At 36.4% G+C, this 24,040-nt stretch overlaps 1 protein-coding gene across 3 annotated transcripts in view; it reads right to left on the bottom strand.

Moving 5' to 3' along the window:
* The window catches only part of SLC25A48 (solute carrier family 25 member 48), a 78,608-nt gene that overhangs the window by 50,255 nt on the left and 4,313 nt on the right, over positions 1–24,040 (bottom strand). For all 3 annotated transcript variants that reach the window (XM_044664701.1, XM_044664702.1, XM_044664703.1), the window contains exons 2-4: positions 14,562–14,605; positions 7,289–7,360; positions 2,700–2,952 (exon numbers count right to left, since the gene is read on the bottom strand). In XM_044664701.1, coding sequence (XP_044520636.1) covers positions 2,700–2,952; positions 7,289–7,360; positions 14,562–14,605 — 369 coding nt within the window. The remainder of the gene's footprint in view (positions 1–2,699; positions 2,953–7,288; positions 7,361–14,561; positions 14,606–24,040) is intronic.

Raw genomic sequence — 24,040 nt, 5'->3', positions numbered from 1 at the left:
TAATTATTATTTTTATTGCATTATGATCTGAGAAGGTTACATTTATTATTTCTGCTCTTTTGCATTTGTTTGCAATGATTCTATGCCCTATAACATGGTCGATCTTTGTGAATGTGCCATGTGCAGCTGAGAAGAAGGTGTATTCCTTTTTGTCCCTATTTATTTTCCTCCACATATCAATTAGATCTAATTTTTCTAGGACTTCATTCACCTCTCTTACCTCTTTCTTATTTATTTTTCGGTTTGATTTATCTAGATCTGAAAGAGGAATATTTAGATCTCCCACTAGTATGGTTTTACTATCTATTTCCTTCTTGAGCTCTGCCAGTTTCTCCTTTATGAATTTGGGTGCTATGCCACTTGGTGCATACATATTGAGCAGTGTTATTTCCTCATTGTTTATACTGCCTTTAATCAGGATGTAATGACCTTCCCTGTCTTTTTTAATCATATCTATTTTTACTTTGGCTTTGTCAGAAATCATAATAGCCACTCCTGCCTTCTTTTTCTCATTTGATGCCCAAAAGATTTTGCTCAAACCCTGAACCTTAAACTTGTGTATGTCCACCCGCCTCATATGTGTTTCTTGTAGACAACATATGGTGGGATTTTGGTTTCTAATCCACTCTGCTATTTGCTTCCGTTTTATGAGCGAGTTCATCCCGTTCACATTCAGAGTTATAATCATCAGTTGTGCATTTGCTGACATTTTCAAATCCTCCCCCCTTCCTACCCCTTCTCCTTAAGCTATTTCCTTTAAAACCAGTGGCTCGCTATAAAGACCCTATCCCTTATCCCCTCCCTTGATTGACTTCCCTTTCTACCCCCTCCCTTATTTCCCCCCCTCCTTTTTGTTTTTAAAGGTCTTATGAATTCCCTCCCCCTTCTCCCCTCCCTTTTTTTGTTCTCCCCACTCCCCTGCTCCCCTTGGTTTATCCCTTCTAACTTCCTCAGAAGGGTAAGATAAGAGTTTTATTTCCCAATGGATAGTATAGGGAGAATATATTTTTCTCCTTATCAGCTAAGAGTTCCTAATATAAGCTTTGAAAGAACTTAGATTGTCAAAGGTCCGCTAGAAGATCCTGAGAGCATGCCACCATGGAGATTGTATGTAACAAGACCAATATCTACCAGGCTTTCTACCCTCCACCCCTTCCTCTGTAAAGGATTAGTTTTTCTCTAATTGTTTTCTATATCCTTTGACCTAGCTTCCTGGTCACCTAAGTTTTCTCTCCAGTGTTTTGTGTATGCTCCTGTCACTTGGAACAGTGGCCTGGATTTGATTTTCTATTGTGGAAGTTCCATAAGAAGGTCTCTAATTAGTTATGAAGGACATTAACCAATTGGAATCCTCCATAAAAAGGCAACCATGAAATCTGACAGACATTTCTGTGTGACCCAGGGCAAGTCACTTTAACTCAAATTGCCTAGCCTTTGCAGCTCTTCTGTTTTAGGATTGAAACTAAGACAGAAGAGCAAAGGAAGGAAGGAAGAAAGGAAGGAAAGAAGGAAGAAAGGAAAGAAGTAAGGAAGGAAGGAAGGAAGGAAGGAAAGAAGGAAGGAAGGAAGGAGAGAAGGAAAGAAGGAAGGCAATTATGCTATATAGTCAATTCACCCCTCTAACGGCTTGTATCACTTTTCTTTTTAAATCTCTAGCATCTGGAACATAGTAGGTGCTTAATAAACGCTTGCTTGATTTCCTGTGAGATTCAAAGGCTTAGAGAATATTATAATATTCTAGTTAGACTGTACCTAAGAGTTTACCTAGTAAAATCTCTTCATTTTACAGCTGAGGAAATTAAGGAAGAAAGACTTATTAAGTGGCGGAGTAATATTCCAACCTAGGTCTTCTGACACCAAGACCAAGGTTCTTTCCATTGTATGGTAATACCTCATTTTAATTCTTTGCTATGTAGCAGTTTTATTTTGGCCTATTTATGGTTCCCATTTGCATGATTTTACCTGATAGTTAAAAAGGAACCTTTTCAGGGATACATTCTTGCACTACTTGCTGAGTATCAGTATGGACAGCAAATAGGTCAGTTATACATTTGGCAAATATTGTTAAGAACATCACTATCTATTTCCACCCTTGGTCTTTGAATTTGACTTGTGTTTACAAAAAGGCTCTCTGTTAATTTTCCCTTTTATTTCTTGCAAAGGACCATATCATACTTCTCTACACACTTGCCAGCACATGCTGCCCTATATTGTAACTACATTCTTGCCTTATTCTCTTTGCTATGCTATGGGTACTCTGAGGTTAGAGAAATAGTCTTAGTCATCAGAAGAACCCTGCACCATTTCACTTGAAAAAATTACTCAGTAAATATCTGCTGAATTAATTAATGATAAATATGGGAAGATCAATCTTTTAAAATTATAACAGAGATAATAGATTTAAAATATGGAAGAGATTGTTTTATAAATTGTTTTACAAGGAAAGGGAAGTTAATTGCCTTGCCTGAGGCCATACAAATAGTAAATAGTAAAACTGGGATTAGAACCCAGATCTTCTGTCTCCAGATTCATCATTCTTTTCACTATATCATTTAAAATCAAGGATGTATTTAAAAGACATAAATGAACAATGAAAATAAAGAACTACTTAATTAAACAACTGAATCAGATAGATATCACAAATATAGAAAACTGTCAAATATAAAAAGAGAAATGTAACAAAAACTTGGTCTTCCTACCTTTAAGAAAGGGCTGTGTTTGCATCTGTAGCCTTATCTTAATCAGGTCCACAGGACCTCCAAGTCCTACTGAAACCACGCCTGACACCATACTAGCCAGAATTAGATCTGACAGGGATCGTGAATGGTTAGACTCTCCACAGCGGTACTGGGTTAGGAACCTCTGGGTATTGCTGAAGACACCAAAAACCACAGAGCTGTAGACGGCAATGCTTGCCAACGGAAAAGACATTCCTTTAAAGAACCCGGCCACCTAACAGTGAGATAAACCAAATGTTAATAGGAACAGAGTCTTAAACTAGATTTTCTGAAAAGGGATTAAAAAATGCATCTCTTTCCCTTTTCTTCCAGAGTGAGGGACTATGGGTGTGAAATAATGTGCATACTGTCAGAAGGAGTGGATAAGTTGATTGGTGTAGAGAAACTTTTTATTCTTTGTTTTTTAAATTTTTGTTACAAAGGGCAACTTGCTAGAAAAGGGAGAGAAGAGGGAAATATTCAGAAAGGAAAATGCTTTAAAAAAACCAAAGAGGAATAAAAAGAATATTAAAAATAAGAGAATTCAAGGCTGGTCTCATAGCTCTTTTCAGAGACTCAGAAAACATCAGCCTGTAGTCTCTATATGTTTCACCTTCCAGGGTATGTAGTGCCTAGTCCAGGGAGGTAAACTAGAGCCAGCTTACAATGACTCAGAAGATCTCGTTATTAAATTTTCGGTATGAGCATTTATACTTTGGAAATCAGCAAATACTACAAGTCAAATCTAGACTTTAGGAAGCAATGGGGAAAATGTCAACAATGCACATCAAACTTAAAAGTGTTTCAGGCATACTTTTTTTTTTCAGAATCATTAAACATAAACGAACATGCCCCTAATTGTAACCTGACTCTATGAGGTATGCAGAGAAAAAGTTTGCTCAAGTAATAGTTACTTGCCCAGTAGAAGAAATGGTACATTAAAAACCCTCCCAAGTATATCAACTATATCCATTTGGTCCCCTGTATACTTTCTGATCAGGCCTAGGGAAGGTCATTTAGTTTTTATTCAATTTACCACTCTACCAATCTACATTTAGCTTTATCTAGTTACATCATTTGTTTCCATAAGAAACAATTTGTGGGGTAGATTTAGTGTTCTTAACTGTCTTGGTAAATATTTATATTTTCTTATGGAAAAGGAGGTAATGTAGAGTGGTAGATAGAGAGCTTGGAGTCAGGATGACTTGAATTTAGGTCCTGTCTCTGAACCATATAAGCTATGTGACTACCTCTTAGTCATAAACTTCCAAGATTCCCCAGGTAAGTCTCTAAGATAGTAAATTACAGGTGACTTGCCAACATGTATCAATGGAAGGACTTTCCACACTGAAAGTTCCCTAAACAGATTAATTTACAGGTCCAGGAAAATAAAAATGGAAAGCAGGAAGTCCTAGAGATGTCTTAAGGGTAAAAGTAGAGAATCAATCAATCAATAAACATTTATTAAGATTAGAATGATCGCATATATCAATTGATTGAAATTAATGTTATTATTTTTAGTATTAACTTTTAATATGAACTTTACTTCCAAATAAAAATTTTCATCTGATTATCTCTATTTTTCTTCTCATTATGGTTTTTTAAAAATGTGCTTCATCAGTTGATACATCCTGGTCTTAAGTTTTAATTCTCATGGTAAGTACTTGCTATGCACTTAATCCGGGAAGTGGTCTAGGCCTTGGGTATATACATAGATAAAAATGAAATAGTTCCTTGTTGTCTGCTCAAGGAACTTACATTCTATCAGAAGGGACATTGGTTATGGGGAAGGTCAATGAATATGAACAGAATTTTGATGAGATCTAAAGGTTGAGTTGCTGAATTACTGCTGAAAACTATTTTTAGAGTTATCAATTTCATTTGGGCTATGTGATATCAAAGGCAAATTTTGGTCAATTTTTAGTTCCATGGATTCAACATGGATTTGACGAATTATAGTTGTGTTTGTATGTGTGTTTGCAAATGTGCTCTTCACATTAAAGATAACAACGCTAATGAGAGGCTTCTAGATTATGCCTAGTCACTTCAGTTTGTACCCATATGAACTATATTCCTGTATACTCTGAATTCAGGACAGGTACACATACACACACAGATATGAACATAGACAAAATCTAACCTAAAAAGAACTAGGATTCTTTCCCAAGTTTAAAATGTTACTTTTTGGTTAAATTCCTCCCTTTGTTAAGAATTTCCACAGTGGCAGAAAGCCCATGGTCAAGCCATTTATCTTGGGTGAGTCTGTGGCATTGGCCAATATGGAGACAAGAAATACTAGCATTTTTGAGGATGCCCCAAATACAAAATGTTATACTTTGTGAATGGAATAAAAATATAAGACATATAGTTCAATTACTTAATTTTAGAGAGGGAATGGCCTTCTTAAAGATAATTATTTATGCTTCAACCTTTTAAAGATCTATGATTTTTTGTGGGTATTTCTGCCACCAATGCACATCACAACCACTTTCACCTTAATAGAATATTTTAATGCATCACTGTGGCTGAAATAGTCTGAAACCTTATTATCAGATTTCTAGTGATGAGTTTTTTCAAATAACTGTTACGGCACACATGCCCTACTGACCCTATAACTAGGTCCATAAAAAAGCACTCTGAAGACTTAATAAAATAAGTTTCATCCTATTGAACCAAATGACACAAAGCAAACTATTTAACAGGTCCAGGCTATCATCTTTTGAGACCTAAATTCATTTAAAAAGACTGTTTTCCCAAATTATGTAAGGAAAAAAAGACTTTGCCATAAGTAACTTAAAGCTTTAAAGCAGTATCTTTGGCTTTTAAATTACTTTCATTTCTTAATATATTTCTTCTCTCTTACCCTACATAGCAAGACATCCACTAATAACAAAGAAGAAAGGAAGAAAGAGAAAAAATACAATTCAGCAAAATCAGGCAGGATTTCAATAGATATTTGATAGCCATGATCCCCCAGCTCCTGGAGGGAATGGAGGGAGGCAAAATGCCTTAAGCCTCATAATTAGTTTGAAGCTTCTAGCTACTCCTTCCTGACAGTACTAAACATATAACATCTTCCACTATACACAAACTTCAAAAATCTTCAATGCAACAAGCATTTAAGTAAAACCTATAAGAAAAACATTCTCTACTCCAAGGTAGCAGGGGTGGAAGTGGAGGGGCTTCAATGTTTTCTTATGGTTTATTTATTATTTAACCAATTTTATCAAGTTTATAACCTTGGGTTCTAAGCCTCCAAGCAATCTTATGATGATAAGTCAAATGGTCTTGCTCTAGAACTCAAGGATGACAATTATCTGTCCTAGAGATCCTCCTGTCTAGAATGAAGAGTCCATATTAATACATGGTTGATGGGTCTGTGAGTGAAAAATCCGCTACCCCCTTATATGGGGATTAGATTTTAATGTTAGTAATAGTCTTGAGATAATTATAATTGTAATTCTAAGATAGTTAGCATAAGTCACGATTTTAGAAGGCTTTTTGTGATTATTTTAGTATAAGTATTAAGGTTTTGAATTAAGTAAATAACTGCTTTAGCATAGGCCTTAGTGTCAGCCCTAGCCTTCAAAGTTGTTATATCATGCACCCTCAGCAATAATTATGGTCTTGAACTTGTGATCTAGTATACATTACTAGGCCTGATCCAGGGTTCGAAGCCTGGTACCACCCAACACCACCTACTCTTATCTTTGCATCACTAGTCCAGGCTCCCCCACTCCCTCCTCTTCTATCAAGTGACTCTAAAGTCATTGTCAAATGACTTCTTGTACCAATAAGAAGTATTTCCTGTTGTTCTAACCAATGAACATTGCTTCTGTGTACCTCTATTTTTAGGTGGGTATAACTATTGCATTGGACTATTTTTGTACTGACATAAAAATTGTTTAATTCCTTGGTGTTTATAGGAAGGTCTCTTACAGTGCTGGAGGGTCTTTTGGTCTTGATCAGAAGTCCGGCTTTATTGGGAGACCTCTCTGAATAAACCTATTTCTTTATGGCTTGGAGTCTCAGTTTTTCTTAATTGCATTACTGTGGTTAGAAATTACACAGCAGGTCAATAGTTCAACTAAAAGAAAAACAGCAAAAGGATGAAATATCCAGAAAAGATAATTTATTAAGCCTTCAAAAACAATGAACATGGATTTCACTATGGTAAGGAATACTCCATGCTACAAAAAGTCCCTGGATACTTTGTGCTTTATTGCTCTTTAAAATACTTCTTTTCTTAAAAACCCTTAGCTTTGGTCTTAGAATCAATAGTATGTAGTGATTCTAAGGCAGTATTACAGTAAGGGCTGGGCAATGGGGGTTAAGTGACTTGCCCAGCGTCACACAGCTCAGAAGTGTCTGAGCCCTGATTTGAAACCAGTACCTCCCATCTCCAGGTCTGGCTGTCTATCCACTGAGTCACTTAGCTGCCCTTTGTAAAACAGTTTTTAATGAAAGATTTTACCACTTCCATTTTCATGTCTCTTTTACTCAGGCAATTTTATCATGCATATACATGATCACACACACATATACACACAAACACAAAACAGGGTACTTACACTTTCCTTTTTATACACAGTGACAACACAATTCAGTGTGTTTCCATATCCTACTCCAGCTTGTAAGCGAGTCTGTTGAGAGATTTAGAAGCGGTGAGAATTTAGAATCACAGGATCACAAAATTTTAGAGCAATGAGGGACTCTAGACATAATTAAGTCCAGTTTCTTTATTTTCCAGATGAGGAAAGCAAGGTCCATGAAGAGGAAATAAGTTAAGTAAGGGCACCTATACAGTAGCAAAGCTGGGAATTGAACTCGGACTGGGGAAGAAACACAAAATTGTAGGTTCTTCACTCAGGGAGCTCACAGTCTATTTGGGGAAATAAAACATAAAAATATGATAAATTGGTTAACAAGTTAAAGGAAGTCATAGCTTTAAAATGATGAAACTGACAACCAAAACAAACAATAGAAATTCAGATAAGGAAAATATAATTCTAATCTAGAGCTGCTAAAAAGAGTTTTACTTATACATTGAATTCCCTGATTAAATGCAATTCATTAACTCAAGGGTGAGCAATCTAGTCCTTCTGATCTAAGCCCGTAACACAGGGCTTACCCTCTTTTCATGCTCATCCTTACCAAAGGCAACTGCTTCTCTTTTCATTGAAAATATCTCATTCTATTCTCTCCTTTTTCCAAATCTCTATTTCTCCTCTTTCTTCTCCCTCTTCTTATTTTTGTCTTTGATCTTCTAGGGATGTAGATTACAACTCCTTAGTTTCAATAGCATGAAAATAATTAGTAATGATGATGACAACTAAAATTTATGTGGTAGTTTGAGGTTTGTGAAATACTGTGCCTACTTTATCAATCCTATAAGATAGTTATGACAAATATTAAAAAGTTGACCATAGGGAGCAGCTGGTAGCTCAGTGGATTGAGAGTCAAGCCTAGAGATGGGAGGTCCTAGGTTCAAATCCGGGCTCAGACACTTCCCAGCTGTGTGACCCTGGGCAAGGCACTTGACCCCCATTGCCCACCCTTACCACTCTTCCACCTAGGAGCCAATACACAGAAGTTAAGGGTTTTAAAAAAAAAGTTGACCATAATTTTTTGGAGTAGAGAAAGAACTACCCAGTTGAATACCTATGCTCCAAAAATTTATAGCTAGTGTTAGGAGAAAGAAAGAAAAAAAAAAGACTTTGCAAAAGAGACAAAAAAATAAAATCAAAACTTTGCAAAGAGGGAAGTTGTCGCATGTACAGAACTAAAAGGGATATTCCAGAATCTGGGGACTTCTTAAAAGTAGACACACTGAGGCAGTTGGGGCCATTGGTTCCTATCCTTGAGAGAGCTTGGAGAGGTTACTTCCTGTGTTGCTTGGTGGGTCTGAGTCAAGTGGGAGGGAGCCTACCTGTTCCCTGGGAAGCCAAAGATTCCTGATTTCCAGCTCTCCAGAGATCCTGATATCCTGGTGGAAGATTTTGTCAATCCCTGTCTCCACATTTCTATCTACCTGTGTTCCTGTGAGATCCTGTGTCCTGAGTGGTTCCTGACATCTGTGAAGAAAAGCTGTTGGCAAGCCAGTAGCCTGAGTGTGAGAAATCCCTGAAGCCATCTTGGGCCCAGATCCCTAAGGATCAATCTGACTACCTGGAGTAGTATTTAATTTACTTAAACTAGTATCTGAGAGTATTAGAAGCACAGGTAGAAAGTTAGTGAGTTTTCATAGCTAGATCAGTGTAGTTAAGTTAGCCTGAAGAAAACAAAAACGGTCTCTCATGGGACCCATAGAATTGTGGGGTTGGAATAGCTAGAAACCATTAGCTTAGGGCATCCTTACCTAATTCTCCCTTCCAAGTGACTGTGTTTGAAATAAACTTGTTTTCATAACCTGTCTGAGAGTTGGTTAAGTGCACTGTCTCAGAGGTGCCTATTCTCATTGTGGGATACCTTCAACCTTGGTATCTCACGGTCAACAACAATACACGATCAGATAACTTACATATTTCACTAGGAATCAGGGGATCATGGTCACAGTTTTAAGGCAGAAGAGAGTTCTAGAAGTTACTCACAGATGAGAACGCAGGGCAGGAAAGTATTAAACACACCTCTTCTTAAGACAAACCATGTTAGAAGAACTAAAAACCTATGGGTCTCCAAAGCTAAACTCTGAAGGCAGCTTCATAAAGAACCTGAAGTTTAGAACAGTGTTCCCTTCACCACAGGTACAGAGCTCAGCACTAACATTTTTTTTTTAATTTTAATTAAATTTAATTTTAATTAAAAGACAAGAATAAGGCTGAAAAATGAGTAAACAACAACAAAAAATAAACAATATTGAAAGTTATTTTGATGACAGGGAAGAGCAAAACACACACTCAGAAGATGATAACAAAGTCAATATTGCTGCATCCAATGCCCGAAGAAAAATATGAATTGTTTTTAAGTCCAAAAAAGAATTGATGGAAAAGCTCAAAAATGATAGCAAAAATCAAATAAAAGAGGTAGAAGAAAAATTGGGGAAAACAAATAAGAGTGATACAAGAAAATCATGAAAAAAGAATTGTTTGGTAAAAGACACAGAAAATCATTAAAAAAGCAAAGGTCAATTGGTAAAAGAGGCACAAAAATACAACGAAGAAAAATTCTTAAAAAACAGAATTGGACTAATGTAACCAAATTAGAAGGAAAGCAACAAACTGGGAAAACATTTTTGTAACAAAACTCTCTGACAAAGGTTTAATTTCCCAAATATAAAAGGAAATAAGTCAAATTTACAAAAAAAATCAAGCCATTCCCAATCAACAAATGGTCAAGGGGCATGAACAGGCAGTTTTCACATGAAGAAATCAAAACTATCAATAAGCACATGAAAAAGTGCTCTAAATCCCTCCTGATTAGAGAAATACAAATTAAACAACTCTGAAGTACCACTTATACTCAGCAAACTGACTGATATGGCATCAAAGGAAAATGATAAAAGTTGGAGGGATGTGGCAAAATTGGGACACTAAAACATGGTTGGTGGTGTTGTGAATTGATCACAATCATTCTGGAGGGCAATTTGGAATTATGTTCAAAGGGCTTTAAAATAATGCCTGCTCTTTGATCCAACAATACCACTGCTGCGTTTTTACCCCAAAGAAATAATAGGGAAAAATACTTGCACAAAAATATTTGTAGCCACGCTTTTTGTGGTGGCAAAAAAATTGGAAAATGAGGGGGTGTCCATCATTTGGGGAATGACTGAACAAATTGTGATATCTGATGGTGATGAAAGGAATGGTGAACTGGAGGATTTCTGTGGTTTTTCGGTCATCCTTCTCCTTCTGGCCTGTTTTTCTTTGTAGGTCACCTTTCACTTTCTTTGCCTCATTTTCAAGGTGGTAAATTCTGGCTTTCAAGACACTGTTTTCTTGTTTTAATTCATGTGCCTCTGTTTCCAGATGACTTATTTTGCTTTTTAAGTTCTTTCCCAATTGTCTTCAGCCTCTATTGTTTTTTGAATTGTGTTTTGAGTTCTTCCAAAGCCGGTGTCCAATTTGTTGGAGTTTCTGCATTTTTTCTTGGTGTTCCTTGGTCCTCCTCTGTTCCATTTGCTCTTTGTTCATTACTTGGATAGAAGCTGTCAACTGTAATTTTTTTCTTTTTCTGTTGTTTACTCATATTTGTTCCTTCTTTCCCCCTCTGTCATTGGCTGTAATCTTGCTCCTCTGTTTGTTTGCTGGATCTGTGGGTTTAGGCTATTCTGTCCTGAAGGGGCTTCTTCTCTGCTCTGGTGACTGACTAGATCAGGCAGTTGGAGTATTAGTGAGTCCTGAGGTCAGATCTTCTCTGGCTGGCAGCAGAAAGTGAAGGTGCAGGTCAGTGATGGGCAATCTTTTGAGCTTGGTGTGTCAGAATTCACCAAAAAACTAAGCATAACTTGAGTGGTGTGTCATTTTGAGAAAAAAAAACACACCATAATTTTGCAATATTTACATTTTAAATAACAAAAAGTATAATTTTAATATACAACTGTATTTAATAAACCAAAACAGGCAAATTAATATAGGTAGAATTGTCATCTATAGTGCACAGTGTCTACACTACACCACAGCAAATGTTTCATCCTTGGCATGAGGCCACATATGGCCATGTGCCATAGAAAATGGCTATGTGTGTCAGTGCTGACACATGTGTCATAGGTTTGCTATCACCAGTGTAGGTGAAGGTGTGGAGGCTAAAGGGAGCTGTGCTTCCTGCCCTGTTATCAATGTACTCTGTTGTGGATGCAGTCTTTACCCTGTGGCTCTCAGAGCAGTCAGTGGGGGAAGGGTGTTAGATACTGAGCTTCCCTGCCCTCTGAAGTTTTCTAATCTGCCCTGTTGATAGACTATATTAAGCTGGGGTGGAGCTAATCTGCAGAGCTGGATGTGCCAGGAGGCCCAAGATGGAAAGTGATGGCTGAGATGAGGCTGTCCTCCCCTCTGTGCCTCTCCTCCAGCTGTCTTCCTGTTGGCTGTGGTCACAGCCCCAAGCCTGGCATAGATGTGGCAGCAAAGTACTCCCTCCAGACTGGAGTCCCTGTCCTGAGATTCCAGAGACCACTGGAGACTCAGCACAGAAAGTGGGAGAGGAGTCCTGGGACCTTCCTTTTTCCTTTTCCTTAAACCCAAGAATTCAGGCTTCTTTGTGTACCTTTTAAGTTTAATAGAGCAGGAGGATCCCCCAACTCTGTCCTATTGTTAGATTTGGTTTTCTGTCCCCTTGAAGCACTTTGTTTTTCATTGGTGTGGAAGGGTTTTCACAGAGGATTGGACTTTTGCTGCTTCAAAGTGTCCATCTTGACTCTGATTTTGAACAATGATCCAGTATAACCCAGTGGAATTGCTCCTTGGCTACAGGAGGGTGGAGGGAGTAGGGGAGGGAAAGAACACGAATCATGTAACCATGGGAAAATATCTGAAATTAATTAGTTAATTAATTAAAAGATGGGGGAAAAAAGGAAAATTTAATTTAATTAAAAAAAAAAAAGAAGTTAGGGCTAAGGCTTCAAGAAAGCCAGGGAAGCCAAGAAACAGAAATGAGAAGGATAAGAATTCCAAGCTTGGGGGGACAGCCAGTGAAAAAATGCTTGGAGTAGGGAGATAGAATATATTTTCATTTGTTTGTTTGTTTGTTTGTTTATTCATTCATTTATTTTTTTGTCTATTTTAAATCCTTACCATCCATCTTGGAGTCAATACTGTGCATTGGCTACAAGGCAGAAGAGTGGTAAGGGCTAGGCAATGGGAGTCAAGTGACCTGCCCAGGGTCACACAGCTAAGAAGTGTCTGAGGCTAGGTTTGAACCTAGAACCTTCCATCTCTAGGCCTGGCTCTCAATCCACTGACCCACCCAGCTGCCCCCAGAATATATCTTTTAAAGAACAGAAAAGAGGTCTGTGTCACTGGTTGCAAAAAACCTTTACCTTTCATCAGAGAATTGATTCTAAGTATTGAGTCTGTCAACTTTGTTTATAAAATATCGAAGTTTGTCCTGGTCTCCTGGGAGCTTGCTTTAAGGGAATTCCCAGACTGACCTTGTCTTAGACTGAACAATAAACCTTAACCTACCTAATAATCTCAGCCTAGATGGAATTAGTAGATGCAATCCTTTTGTATTAGAAGTTTCTCCCATTGTATCAGGGGCCTGAACCAGGGAGTTCATCTTGACTTCTCTTTCCTTTGTGCCCATTGAATAGCCTATCAATTAAACCTCCCTATCCTATATTCTCTAAAAGGTATGTAAGACCCCAAGTTCTTCAGCTCATTGGAAAATCTTTTTTCCAGGAGGTTTTTCCTACAGACATTGTTCCCAGAGTCCCAGAGCTTTGTCTTTATGTAATATCTAGCGCTTGACTCTGTGTAGAGGTCAATTAGAGCATTGTCTTCCTTGTCCTGATTCAAGACTTGTTCTTTCTAACTACTTTGGTGGTTCTGTGTTTTTCAAGGTTGACACTCTCATCTCCTCACTTACTTCAATAACAAGGCATTTAGATGGCATGCTTGAATACTGGCTTGTGTCAGACTTGAGTTTGAATCTCAACACAGATACTTACTTTGTAACTGTGGGTAGGTCACTTAGCCATATCCCTTCTTAATTTGTAAAATGAGAGGTTGCATTTGATGGTGTCAACTGGGTTTTCTGCAAGTTTTAAGTTTGCCCCTGCTCCTTGAGAACTTAAGTACCAGGCACACCTGTTTTGGTCTGAACTATAGACAGTGAAGTGTTTGGTGACCTTAGTTTGGGTGGGACTGGCAGGGAGAGTCAAAGGTTGAGTACCCTTATTTGTCTTAGTAGCTTCTCCTATTATATTAAAGCCTTCTCTCAGGAAGCCTAGTTTTTGGTTTGACCTTTTCCTTTTGTATACATAGTAGTTGACCTCTCCCTGATGCCTCTTTGCAGCTTGCTTGCAGCTTGTCTATGCATGCTTGCTGTACCAATTTCTCCAGAGTGTATAAAAGACCCCCAAGTTCTGCCACTCTTCAGAGAATCATCTCTCGTGGTATATTCTCCCAGAAATACCATCCCCAGAACTCCAGGGTGTTGACTCTGTGTAGTTTGTGGCTCTTGGCTCTGGGTAGCAATCTATTATTGGACCTATCTCCTTCCTGATTAAAGATTTGTTTTTTGCTGACTACTTTAGTAGTTCTGTGTTTTTTTCCAGGTTAACAATGGCTTCTAAGGTATCTTCTAGCTCTAAATGTATGATTCTTTGTTTTAGAATACTTTTAAAAATGGGTTTGAGAATCAATTTGAGAATATCCAAGAAAGGGAACTAGAACTTCTAGACAGCAGAGTCCTTTGAATCTTGAAAGGAGACATTTTGGATTGGGGCCCTTTAGGTGGACAGTTAATTTCTTTTAGGCAGTGTGACCCACCCCCAGTGCTTCTCATGCTCATCTCCTAGAAGCACCAGAAAGTATTAACTAGTTATTCCCATAAAACTCTATGCAAAATAAATCAGCTGGTTAAAGAATTTCCAATTCAGCTCTCCCTTTTTCATATAAGTAAATCTCTATAATTCTTAATTTGCAATCTTGGTCGTTTAGTTCTCTTTACAGTTCTTTTGCTTCTGGATCTTTGGTGCAAGACAAGGCAAAACCAGCTTTGCTAATTTCTCACAGAAATAAAGATACTTACCTCTCTTCTTTCCCTTTTTCCCTACCTACCTGTCCGCTCCACTCCCCAAAGAAAGAAAACATTTATAACACAGAAAGTATTAAGTAGTAAAAGTTTTATCCTGCATAGCAGTTATACTTTATCCTTCAAAATGGTCATGAGGATCTGCATTCTTCATACCTTAACTGTGTCCAGAGGATGACCCACAATGACACTTGTAGCACCTGTAGATTAAAAAAAAAGACACATCATCTTGACTTCTTCCCACTTAACTCACAATGTTGAAGGACAAATCAAGTTAGAATTCATTCCCAGAATCAACAATGTGTAAGCTTTGCAAAGGTGAAGTATTTGTGGCTTAACATGTCTCACACATAATGTGAATAAGGTAAAGGCCAGGAAATCAACTTATCGATGTGGAATCTAGAGACCCCAAACTTGTGGCCTAGTGAGATCTGATGAACCCCAAGTTTTAGGAATAGCTTGTAGGTTGGAGACCTCCAAAGCTTGTGCTTGTTCCCTGTTCTGGTGAGAATCCACTCTGAAGGGAATCCCAGACTAGCAGTTGCAGACTGAATAATGGACCCCAAGGTAAATGCTAAATACCCTTTTGTCTTAGGTAGTCTTCCCCATTGTATCAGAGACCCTTTCCCAGGAAGACATGTCTGGGCAGGAACCATCCATTAGTATCCATTGAAAGTAGCCCCTTCCCTTACAACCTAGCCTCTGGCTAGGATTCCTTTCCCAGGTGTGAGGGGAATTTAGATATATTTAAAGTATGGTGGTCACCAGGAATAAGATTAGCGTGATTCCATAATTAAAAATAGACCCAAGTCAGAATGCCTTTTATAGAAGTTTATTTACAATTAGGAAGATTGAAGGTAGGGAAATAGAGAGAGAGAAACTCTGGTCCAGGACAGGGCGAGAGCCTCCAGAAACACCAAGGGAGGCGAAGGGAAGTCAGCCTAACTTACCCACGTGACAATTCAGAGGGAAGCCCGCTGAGGTCTCAGCAGAGATCCTTCTACTCCAAGTTCAAAGCCCCAACTGCCTCCACAGGAAGTTACCCCATCACTTCCTGCGTCCACCTCTAATTTCAAGCGGACAAATGGCAGCCTCGACACTGTTTTGGACTGCCCAAAGAGTAGTCCCTTGTTCTTGATTTGTTACTTATTGTCACATGTGGGTAACTAATCTCCTCCCCACTAAGTTGGGTGGGATGACATTATTTCTGATGGCTAGAGTCTAACAATGAATGAGGATGAACTAATTCTATTTACACACAGGCTTGATTGTATCCCGTCAGTATGATAATGTCAATCATCTTCCCCAGCCCCTGGATCTTCCCAAATGGTATATAAGTTCCCCAATTTCTTTTGTTCCTTGGAGTTGTCATCTAGCGCGGTGTCACTCCCAGGGGGGTCAGGGAGCAGAGCAAGCAGTGTTCAATCCTCGACTCTGCATAAGCCCTGTGGCCCAAGGCTCTGAGTGGAGGCCTAATTAGCCCTGTTCCCCCTTTTCCTAAATTAAAGAGTGGCTTTTCTGACTATTTCATAGTTTTGTGTTTTTTCTAAGTTAACAAACTCTTCAGTAACCTTTAGATCTAAAGGATGATGAATATGGGATACTAATATAGAAGATGTGACCAAAAGGAACCAGGTCAAATGAACACATCACAAAAGATAAAGCCATCACTTCATTTTTGGAGATCTCTTCCAATCCCCAGTAAATTTTATAATCTACACTTGGGACTCTGATAAATTAAAGAGAATAGTATCCCCTTGTCCTGGGATGTTGTAACATACATTATGAATCAAGGAGTCTTCTTCAAAATGCCCCCTAGTTATTTATTAGTGGTCTATCAGTTAAAAGATTCTTTGCATTTTTATTTATTTGTTTCTGTGTGTGGGTATATATGTATGCTTTTTGTTTTTTTTTTTTAACCCTTGTACTTCGGTGTATTGTCTCATAGGTGGAAGATTGGTAAGGGTGGGCAATGGGGGTCAAGTGACTTGCCCAGGGTCACACAGTTGGGAAGTGGCTGAGGCCGGGTTTGTATATATGTATGTTTGTATGTTTCTTCCTAGGAGAATGTGGGCATTGAGGTGGTATGGTGATAGAATGTCTAGCCTGGAGTCAGGAAGATGAATCTTTCTGAGTTCAAATCTGGCCTAAGACATTTAGTAACTTTGTGGCTGTAGGCAAGTCACTTAACCCATTTTCCTTCATCTGTAAAATGATCTAGAGGAGGAAATGGCAAACCACTTCAAAATCTTTGCCAGGAAAACCCCAAATGTGATCACAAAAGGTCAGACAAGCTGAAAAAAAAATGACTGACAGCTTTACTAGTAGAATGTAACTTAGTTAAAGGCAGAGATTTTTTTGATTTGTTTGTTTTGGTGGGAGAGATTAGAGGAGGTCTTTGGAGACTTTACCTTTTACAGTGTCTTAGCACACAGTAGTTACACTCTCAATACATGACATATATGACTTCTTCAAATACAAAATTACCCTTCAACATGGTTATGTTAACTTGAACAGACTCCTAAGTCTTGCAATGTATACTCTTCAGACTTCAACAAAGCTTTATATGTGGCACCAGTGAAAATATTTATATCTTGCATTGGGAAATACCCCAAATAACACTTTTTTACATTATTGGTACACTTTAATCTCCACATTAATATTATGATACAAGGTTGGAGTGGAGGGTCTGTAGTTCTCTACAACTATGATCCTATGATTCTAAGATTATTGGTCATTTGTCCAGGGTCAGAGATATTAACTTGAAAACCTGGGATTTGAACCTATGTCCTTTGTTGTTAAACATGGATACTCTTTTCTCCCTGGATTTTTGTGACACCGCTCTTTCTCTACCGCTCTTTCTCTGACCCATCATTCTCTGTCTCTTCTGCAGTATCATCCTCCTAATCTTCACCCCAGTACTTGGGTATATTCTAGGACTGTCTTGGAACCTCTTCTTTTGTCTTTTGGCATTCCCTCTTAGTGATTTTATCAGCTCCCATGGGTCAGCTATCATCTTTATGAAGATGACTACTGAGTTCCAGCATCATATCTCCAACTACCTATTGGACATCTGCACTATAGGACAACTACCTATTGGACATCCATAGGAACCTCAAATTCTGCATATCTAAGACAAAATTTACCTTCTTTTTCCTAATCCAAACTCTTCTTCTAACTTCCTTGTTTCTACCGAGGCTACCACTATATTTCTAATCACCAAGGTTTATAAACTGAGTCATACTCAACTCTATTTTCTCTCATACTTCATAATCAATCAATTCCTAAATCCTATTGATTCTGCTTCTACAGTTGCTCCCATACTTACTCCGCTTTTCTCTACTTATACCATAACTACACTAATTAAGGTTCTTATTACCCCTTATCTAGACTAATGTTAAAAAACCTTTGAATTTTTCTTCCTGTCACAAATCACTTCCCCATTCCAATCCATCCTCCATATAGCTGCCAGATAGATACTGCTGAAGCAAAGCACTGATTATTTCATTCCTTCACTCAAAAGCTTCAGTGCCTTTTTATTCCCTCCAAGATAAAATACAAACTCCTTGCTTGTCATTTAATGTTCTTCATAGGCTATTTGTTTTCAGTCTGAATACACATTATTTCCTCATTATGTACTCTTGGTTCCAGGTAAAATGTCCTACTTAAGGACAAACTAATATAATAAAAGTGACAATTCTACCTAAACTAATTTACCTATTCAGTTCTATATCAATCAAATTACCAAAAATTATATTATAGAACCAGAAAAAGTAAATTGAGGCAACATAGAATAGTTTTCCTTTCAGATTTATGGAGAAAGGAAGAATTTATGACTAAATGAGAGAGAAAACATTACAAGATGTAAAATGAAGTTTTTGTTATATTAAATTAAAAAGATTTTGTACAAACAAAACCAATGTAACCAAGATTAGGAGGGAAACAAAAAACTGGGGAAAAATTTTATAACAAATTTCTCTGATAAAGATCTCATTTCTCAAATATTTTGAGAATGAAGTCAAAATTATAAGAATACAAATCATTCCCCAATTGACAAATGGTCATAGGACATGGACAAACAATTTTAAGATGAAGAAGTCAAAGCTATCATATGAAAAAAATATTCCAAATCACTCTTGATTAGAGAAATGAAAATTAAAACAACTCTGAGGTACCACTTTATTATACCTATTGAATTGGCCAATATAATAGTAAAGTGATAAATATTGGAGGGGATGTGGCAAAACTGGGACACTAATTGCACTGTTGGTAGAGTTGTGAATTGACCCAACCATTCTGGAGGACAAATCGGAACTATGCCCAAAGGGCTATAACATAATCCATACCCTGTAATACAAATACTAGGTCTATATCCCAAAGAGATTTTAAAAAGGGTGGGGAGAGGGGAAGGACCTACTTGTATAAAAATAGTTATAACAGCAAAGAACTGGAAATTAAGGGGATGTTCATCAATTGGGGAATGGCTGAACAAATTGTGATATATAGTGGTGATGGAATACCACTATATGGTAGTGTTGTAATATGGTGTTGTAAGAAACAATGAACCAGGTGATTTCAGAGAGAGAGCTGGAAAGACTTACATGAATTGATGCAGAGTGAAATAAGCAGAACCAGGAAAATATTGTGCACAGTAAAAGCAATATTGTGGAATGATCAACTGTGATAGATTTGTCTACTCTCAGCAAAGCAATGATCCAGGACAATTCTGAAGGACTTGTTTTTAGGGAGGGTTATTTTGGGGTTTTGGTTCTGTGTGATTATTTTCTTACAAAAATGAAACAGGTTTTGAAATTGCTTACTATTTCCAGGGTTGGGGGGCAAGGAGGGAAGGGAGGAAGGGAAACAGTTTGAATCATGTAACTACAGAAAACTTTTGTGGAAAATTTTTATTACATGTAATTGGTAAAATAAAAAACTTTAAATAAAAATAAAGTGACCTACTTAACTTTTTCTCACACCTAACATTTCATCTCATGTGTATGCTTTTGCATTGGGTTCAAAGATTGTTTTTCATAACTGTCATGTGTTGTTTCTGGGTTCTTCCCTTCAAGGCCAACTCTATAAGTACAACTACTTTTCAAAGCATATCCTAAATACTTAAAGCTAGTTATTATATGCCTCACAAATATTTTCTTCTCCAAGCTAAACAGAGAAGCTAAAGTTATAATACTCTTCCCCATCTATACACACTTAAAAAAAGTATTTTGAATATACAGTACAAATTTTCAAATTTTCCATTTTATTTTTTCCAATTGCATATAAAAACCATCTTATCCTTTTTTAAAAAGAATTTTGACTTCCAAATTCTCTCCTTCTCTCCATTCCCTCTCCCCTCATTGAGAAGCTAAGCAATTTGATAAATATTATACATGTGCACTCATGCAAAACATTTCCATGTTAGTCATGTTGTGAAGGAAAATACAAATGGAAACACAACAACCACCCAAGAAAAATAAAGTTTAAAAACAGTATGCTTCGATCTGCATTCAGATTCCATCAGTTCCTTCTCTGAAAGTGGATAGTATTTTTCATGATAGGTCTTTCAGAATTGTCGTTGGATCTTTGTTTTGTAGAAAATAACTAAGTCCCATACTTACTAAGTCCCATACACAGATCACTGTGTATAATATTGTTGTTACTTTGTACAGTGCTTTCCTAGTTTTGCTCACTTCATTTCACAGCAGTTCATATAAGTCTTGTCAGGTTTTTCTGCATCCTACTCATCATTTCCTTTAGCACAATAGTATTCCATCATCATTATATACCACAACTTGTTTAGTTATCCCCGATAGATGAACATCTCCTCAATTTCCAGTTCTTTACTATTACAAAAAGAGTTGTTATATTTTTGTATAAGTAGGTCCTTTTTCTTTTCTTTTGATCTCTTTGGGATACAGACTGAGGAATGATATTGCTAGGTCAACAGATATGCAGTTTTATAACATAGTTCCAAATTGCTCTCCAGAGCAATTAGATCAGTACACAACTCCACCTGTAGGGCATTTGCATCCCAGTTTTCCCAAATCCTCAGCAATATTTGCCATTTTTCTTTTCTGTTACATTAGCCAGTCTGATGGATATCAGATAGTGCAGGAGATTTGTTTTAATTGGCATTTCTCTAATTAAGAGAGCATTTTTTCATATGACCATGGATAGCTTTGATTTCTTCCTGTTTATACCCTTTGTCTATCAACTGGAGAATTACTCATATTCTCATATATTTGACTCAGTTCTCTATATATTTGAGAGATGAGGCCTTTATCAGAAAAAACTTGCTGTAAATTTTTTTGGTCAGTTTTCTGCTATTTAAAAAAAATCTTGACTATATTGATTTTGTTTGTACAAAACCTTTTAAAATTTAATGCAATTGGGGTGCCCATCAATTGGAGAATAGCTGAACAAATAGTGATATCTGATGGTGATGGAATACTATTGTGCTGAAAGGAATTGATGAAATGGAGGACTTCTATGTGAACTGGAAAGACCTCCAAGAATTGATCCAGAAGCAGGAGAACATTGTACACCGAGACTTATACACTGCGGTACAATCGAATTTAACAGACTTTTCTACTAGCTGCAATGCAATGATCCAGGACATTCCAGAGGAAATTATGAGAAAGAATGCTATCCACATCCAGAGAAAGAACCGTGGGAGTAGAAGAGCAGAAGAGAAACATACGATCGATAGTGTGGTTTGATGGGGATATGATTGGGGTTTTAGTGTTAAAAGATCAATCTATTGCAAGTATAAATAATATGGAAATAGGTTTTGAACAATGATACATGTAGTGGAATAGCTTGTCAGCTCCAGGAGGAGGGGAGGGGAGAGGGGTTGGAAAAATTATAAATCATGTAACCACAGATAATATTATAAACAAATACATAATTTAATAATGTAATCAAAATTGTACATCTTACAATCTTGTAATGCTCTCTGTCTCTTGTTTGGTAATAAATTCTTCCATTATTCATAGATCTGATAAATAAAGTATTCCATGCTCCCCTGATTTGCCATGTCTAAATCATATACCCATTTTGACCTTTTGTTGGTATACTTAGTATATGGTATGATGTGTTGGTCTAAATCTAGTTTCTGCCAAATTGTTTTCCAGTTTTCCCAGCAGTTTTTGTCAAATATTGAGTTCTTGCTAAAAAAGTTTGGATCTTTGTATTTATCAAACACAAGATGGCAATGGTAATTTTCTACTATGCACTGTATACCTAATTTATTCCACTGATTCACCAGTCTATTTCTTATCCAATACCAAATTGTTTTGATAATTACCACTATATAATACATTTTGAGATCTGATAATGCTGGGCTACCCACTTTCATATTCCCCCGCTCCCCATTAATTCCTTTGATAGTCTTGGCTTTTGTTATTCCAGATGAATTTTCTTTTTTTTTTCTAGCTCTATAAAAATAATTTTTGGTAGTTTGATTGGTATGGCACTAAATAAACATATTAATTTAGGTAGAGTTGTAATTTTTATTATTATATTGGCTCAGCCAAGAGAAATTATTATTTTTATAATTGTTTAGCTCTGACTTTGTGTAAAAATTCTGTTCACATAGTTCCTGGGTTTATCTTGGCAAACAGACTCCCAAGTATTATATGTTGTCTACTGTTATTTTAGATGGAATTTCTTTTTCTACCTCTTGCTGCCAGACTTTGTTGATAATCTATATATGTATATATGTATACACATACACATATAAATTCTGATGCTTTATGTGAGTTTATTTTATATCCTACAATTTCACTAAAGTTATTGATTATTTTGACCAGATATTTTTAGAGTTAATTCTCTGAGATTCTTCAAATATATCATCCTATCATCTGCAAAGGGTGAGAGTTTTATTTCCTCTTTGACTATTCTAATCCCTACTATTTCTTTTTCTTCTTTTATTGCTATAGCTATCATTTTTGTACAATATTGAATCATAGTGGTGATAATGAGCATCCATACTTCACTCTTGACCTTACTGAGAAGGTTTCTAACTTATCCCTGTTACATATAATACTTGCTGTTGGTTTTACATAGATATTACTTAACCTTTTTAAGGAAAGCTTCATTGATTTCTATGTTTCCTAGAAATTTTAATAGGAATGAGTTGTTTTGTCAAAAGCTTTTTGCTACATCTATTTTTTTCATTCTTCCTAGTTTAGTTATCAGCATCATTGTCATAAAATGAATTTGGAAGGATTTCCTCTCTATGTTTTTTCCCCCAAATAGTTTATAAAAGATTGGAATTAATTGTTCTTTAAGTGTTTGGTAAAATTCACTTATGAACCCATCTGGCTCTAGAGATATTTTCTAGGGAGCTTATTGATGGCTTATTCAATTTCTTTTTCAGAGATGAGGTTATTTTACTATTCTACCTCCTCTCCTGTCAATCTGGACAATTTGTATTTTTGTAAATATTCATTTGTTTCACTTGGATTATCAGATTTGTTGGCATATAATTGAGCAAAATAGCTCCTAATAATTGCTTTGATTTCATTCTCATTGTGAATTTATCCTTTTTGTTTTTGATATTGGAAGCTTGGTTTTCTTTCTTTTAAGTCAAATTAGTTGATGGTTTATCTATGTTTTTAAAATAAAATCAGCTCCTAGTTTTACTTATTAGTTCAATGGTTTTCTGGTTTACAGTTTTGTTCATCTCTCCTTTAATTTTTCATTTGGTCTTTAATTAGAGTTTTTAGTTTGTCTTCTTTCTAGCTTTTTTTAGTTACATGACCTGCATTGATTTGTTCTTTTTCTATTTTATTGGTTTAAGTGTTAAGAGATGAATTTTCATTTAAAGTATTGCTTTGGTTACATTCTATAAATTTTATTGTTTGATCTCATTCTTGTTATGAAATTATTGATTATTTTTATAATTTGTTCTTTGATCCACTCATTCTTTAGGACTATTTAGTTTCCAATTAATTTTCAATCTAGGTTTTCTCAGCTTTTAATTGAATGTTATTTTCATTGCATTATGATCCAAAAAAAATACATTTAAATTTTTGCTATTCTGCATTTGGTTGTGATGTTTTTATGCCCTAATACAGGGCCAATTTTTATGTAAGTGCCATGTATCATTGAGAAAAAGTTTTATTCCTTTCCGTTCCCATTCAGTTTTCTCCAGAGGTCTATTATACCTAACTCTTCTAAAATTCTATTCATCTCCTTATATTCTTTCTTGTTTATTTTTTTATTAGACTTTTCTAGTTTTAAGAGGGGAAAGTTAAGGTCTCCCACTGGTATAGTTTTACTCTTTATTTCCTCCTGTAACTCATTTAACATTTCATTGAAGAATTTTGATGCTATACCATTTGGTGCATATATATTTAGTACTGATATTACTTCATTATCTATGGTTCCTTTTAGCATATCTTACTTATCTCTATTAATTAGATCTAGTTTTGTCTGAGATCATAATTGTTATCCTGGCTGCTGCTGCTTCTTCTTCTTCCTCTTCCTCCTCCTCCTCCTCTTCTTTCTTTCTTTCTTTCTTTCTTTCTTTCTTTCTTTCTTTCTTTCTTTCTTTCTTTCTTTCTTTCTTTCTTTCTTTCTTTCTTTCTTTCTTTCTTTCTTTCTTTCTTTCTTTCTTTCTTTCTTTCTTT

This window comes from Gracilinanus agilis, chromosome 2, assembly GCF_016433145.1.
Source record: "Gracilinanus agilis isolate LMUSP501 chromosome 2, AgileGrace, whole genome shotgun sequence".
Taxonomy (NCBI): domain Eukaryota; kingdom Metazoa; phylum Chordata; class Mammalia; order Didelphimorphia; family Didelphidae; genus Gracilinanus; species Gracilinanus agilis.
The sequence above is the reverse complement of the archived record's forward strand: the minus strand, read 5'-3'. Positions and strand labels throughout refer to the sequence as shown.